Here is a 1665-nt window from a genome sequence, read left to right on the forward strand (position 1 = left end):
GACCACCTCCGGCCCCCCCGGAACACCACGGTGTCAGCACTACACCCCTGGTCCCATCGTCCCTGGGGAATACGGGGGGTCTCCAAGCCTCCCTAAACCCCCCACCCCTTTAAAATCCACCCCCAAGGTTCCCCCTAAATCCACATCCCCCAAAACCTCCTCCTTGCTCCAAATCCGCCCCCCCCAAGGGGGATGCCCCCTGCCCTGCTGCCCCCCCACCTATATAGGTATTGCCGCTCCTCTTGTTGGGGTAGGAGAAGTCGTGCAGGTCCCACATCTCCCGCTGCAGCATGTAGTCGGTACCTGCAACGGTGGGGGGGGGGGGTTAACCCCACAGCGGGGGGGCAGCCCCTCACCCCCAGCTCAGCACCCGCTCCCCTTGCACGCCCGCAAAGCATGTGAGCACGCATGCGGCCGGACACGTATGCACGGACACGCTCACCCACGCGTGGAGGGTTTGCGTAGGTGTGTAGATAAGCACACGGACGATACGTGTCGGGCACGCTCAGGCACATCCACACGCACGAGCGCGCAAATACGTGCACGCGCGCGCCGGTGCGTGTGTGCGCACTCGCCACGCGCATGTGGGCACATAAGCGCACACGAGCGTGCGCGCACGTGCGTGCTCCAATGTCCACACACGAGGGGATGCCCCGTGGGCGTACAGGCACCGGGCATCCCCGGGAAAGGGGGCTGCCCACCCCTGCCCACCTCCCCAGGCACACGTACCTTGCCAGTTATAGGCACCGGGCGCCCCGAAATAGATGATGTTGGCGGTGAAGCCGGCGCTGGTGCCCATTTGGCACATGCCGGTCTCGTCGGCGTCCGTGTTGGAGTTGCACATCTCGTTGTGGTAGGTCTGCCACTCGTCGCTGATGTTGAGGCGCAGGTCGTTGCCCCGCACGTAGCACTTGCCCACCATACGCCGCTGGTCCTCGCTGCCCGACCACAGCACCTTGGTGTAACGGTGAGCGCAAGCCTGCCGGGACAGCCCAGCATCTGCTTTCAGCGTCTGGTGGCACCCCTAAAAATCAGGGGCCACCACCCCCTACCCCTTTGTGCTGCCTCTGCCCCCATCCTGGCGTCAGGTCGTATATACAGATGCTGCCCTGCCATTAACGCAGCCCATACCCAGAGTTACCCCACCTACGACGGTCTATAGGGTATGATGCTGTCCTGCCACCCGAAATGCTCCGGAGAGCTTCAGTCCATCCACACCAGCACACCCTGCCAGGAGAGGGGGTCCGCACACCCCGTCACCCCACAGCTCCCAGTCCCAGGGGACTGGGGAAGCCCTGTGGTGCCTCTGCCCGGTGCCACCGCGCCGGGGACACGCGCGAGACCCATGTGAAAACCACCAGCAGCTCCCTGGTGCCCTCGCGCAGTCGTGTGAGGCGGCGGCTCAGCCCCGGCACATGCGCGTGCGAAGAATCGGGGCGCGCGTGCGAAGAATCGGGGCGCGCGTGCACTCACCAGCACCCTCCCCGCCGGCTGCCGCTGGCTGGCCACCGTCACCCCCAGCCACATATCATCGATGATGGCTTTGTCCGGTTCACCTGGGTGAGGAAGAGACAGCGTGAGAGAGTGGGGATCCCCCGCACCCCCAGAGTGCCTGGGGCAGGGGGGGAGGTGTTTTGGGGTGCCGCGGGGCACTCACGTACTCTT

At 65.3% G+C, this 1665-nt stretch overlaps 1 protein-coding gene across 1 annotated transcript in view; it reads right to left on the minus strand.

The window, feature by feature from the left end:
- Window positions 1-1665, minus strand: part of ITGA3 (integrin, alpha 3 (antigen CD49C, alpha 3 subunit of VLA-3 receptor)) — a 7527-nt gene that overhangs the window by 5156 nt on the left and 706 nt on the right. Inside the window, exons 2-4 of the mRNA XM_010585668.1 lie at window positions 1474-1556; window positions 730-979; window positions 220-303 (exon numbers count right to left, since the gene is read on the minus strand). Coding sequence (XP_010583970.1) covers window positions 220-303; window positions 730-979; window positions 1474-1556 — 417 coding nt within the window. The remainder of the gene's footprint in view (window positions 1-219; window positions 304-729; window positions 980-1473; window positions 1557-1665) is intronic.

This window comes from Haliaeetus leucocephalus, unplaced genomic scaffold (assembly GCF_000737465.1).
Source record: "Haliaeetus leucocephalus isolate CR32 unplaced genomic scaffold, Haliaeetus_leucocephalus-4.0 Scaffold110, whole genome shotgun sequence".
Taxonomy (NCBI): Eukaryota; Metazoa; Chordata; class Aves; order Accipitriformes; family Accipitridae; genus Haliaeetus; species Haliaeetus leucocephalus.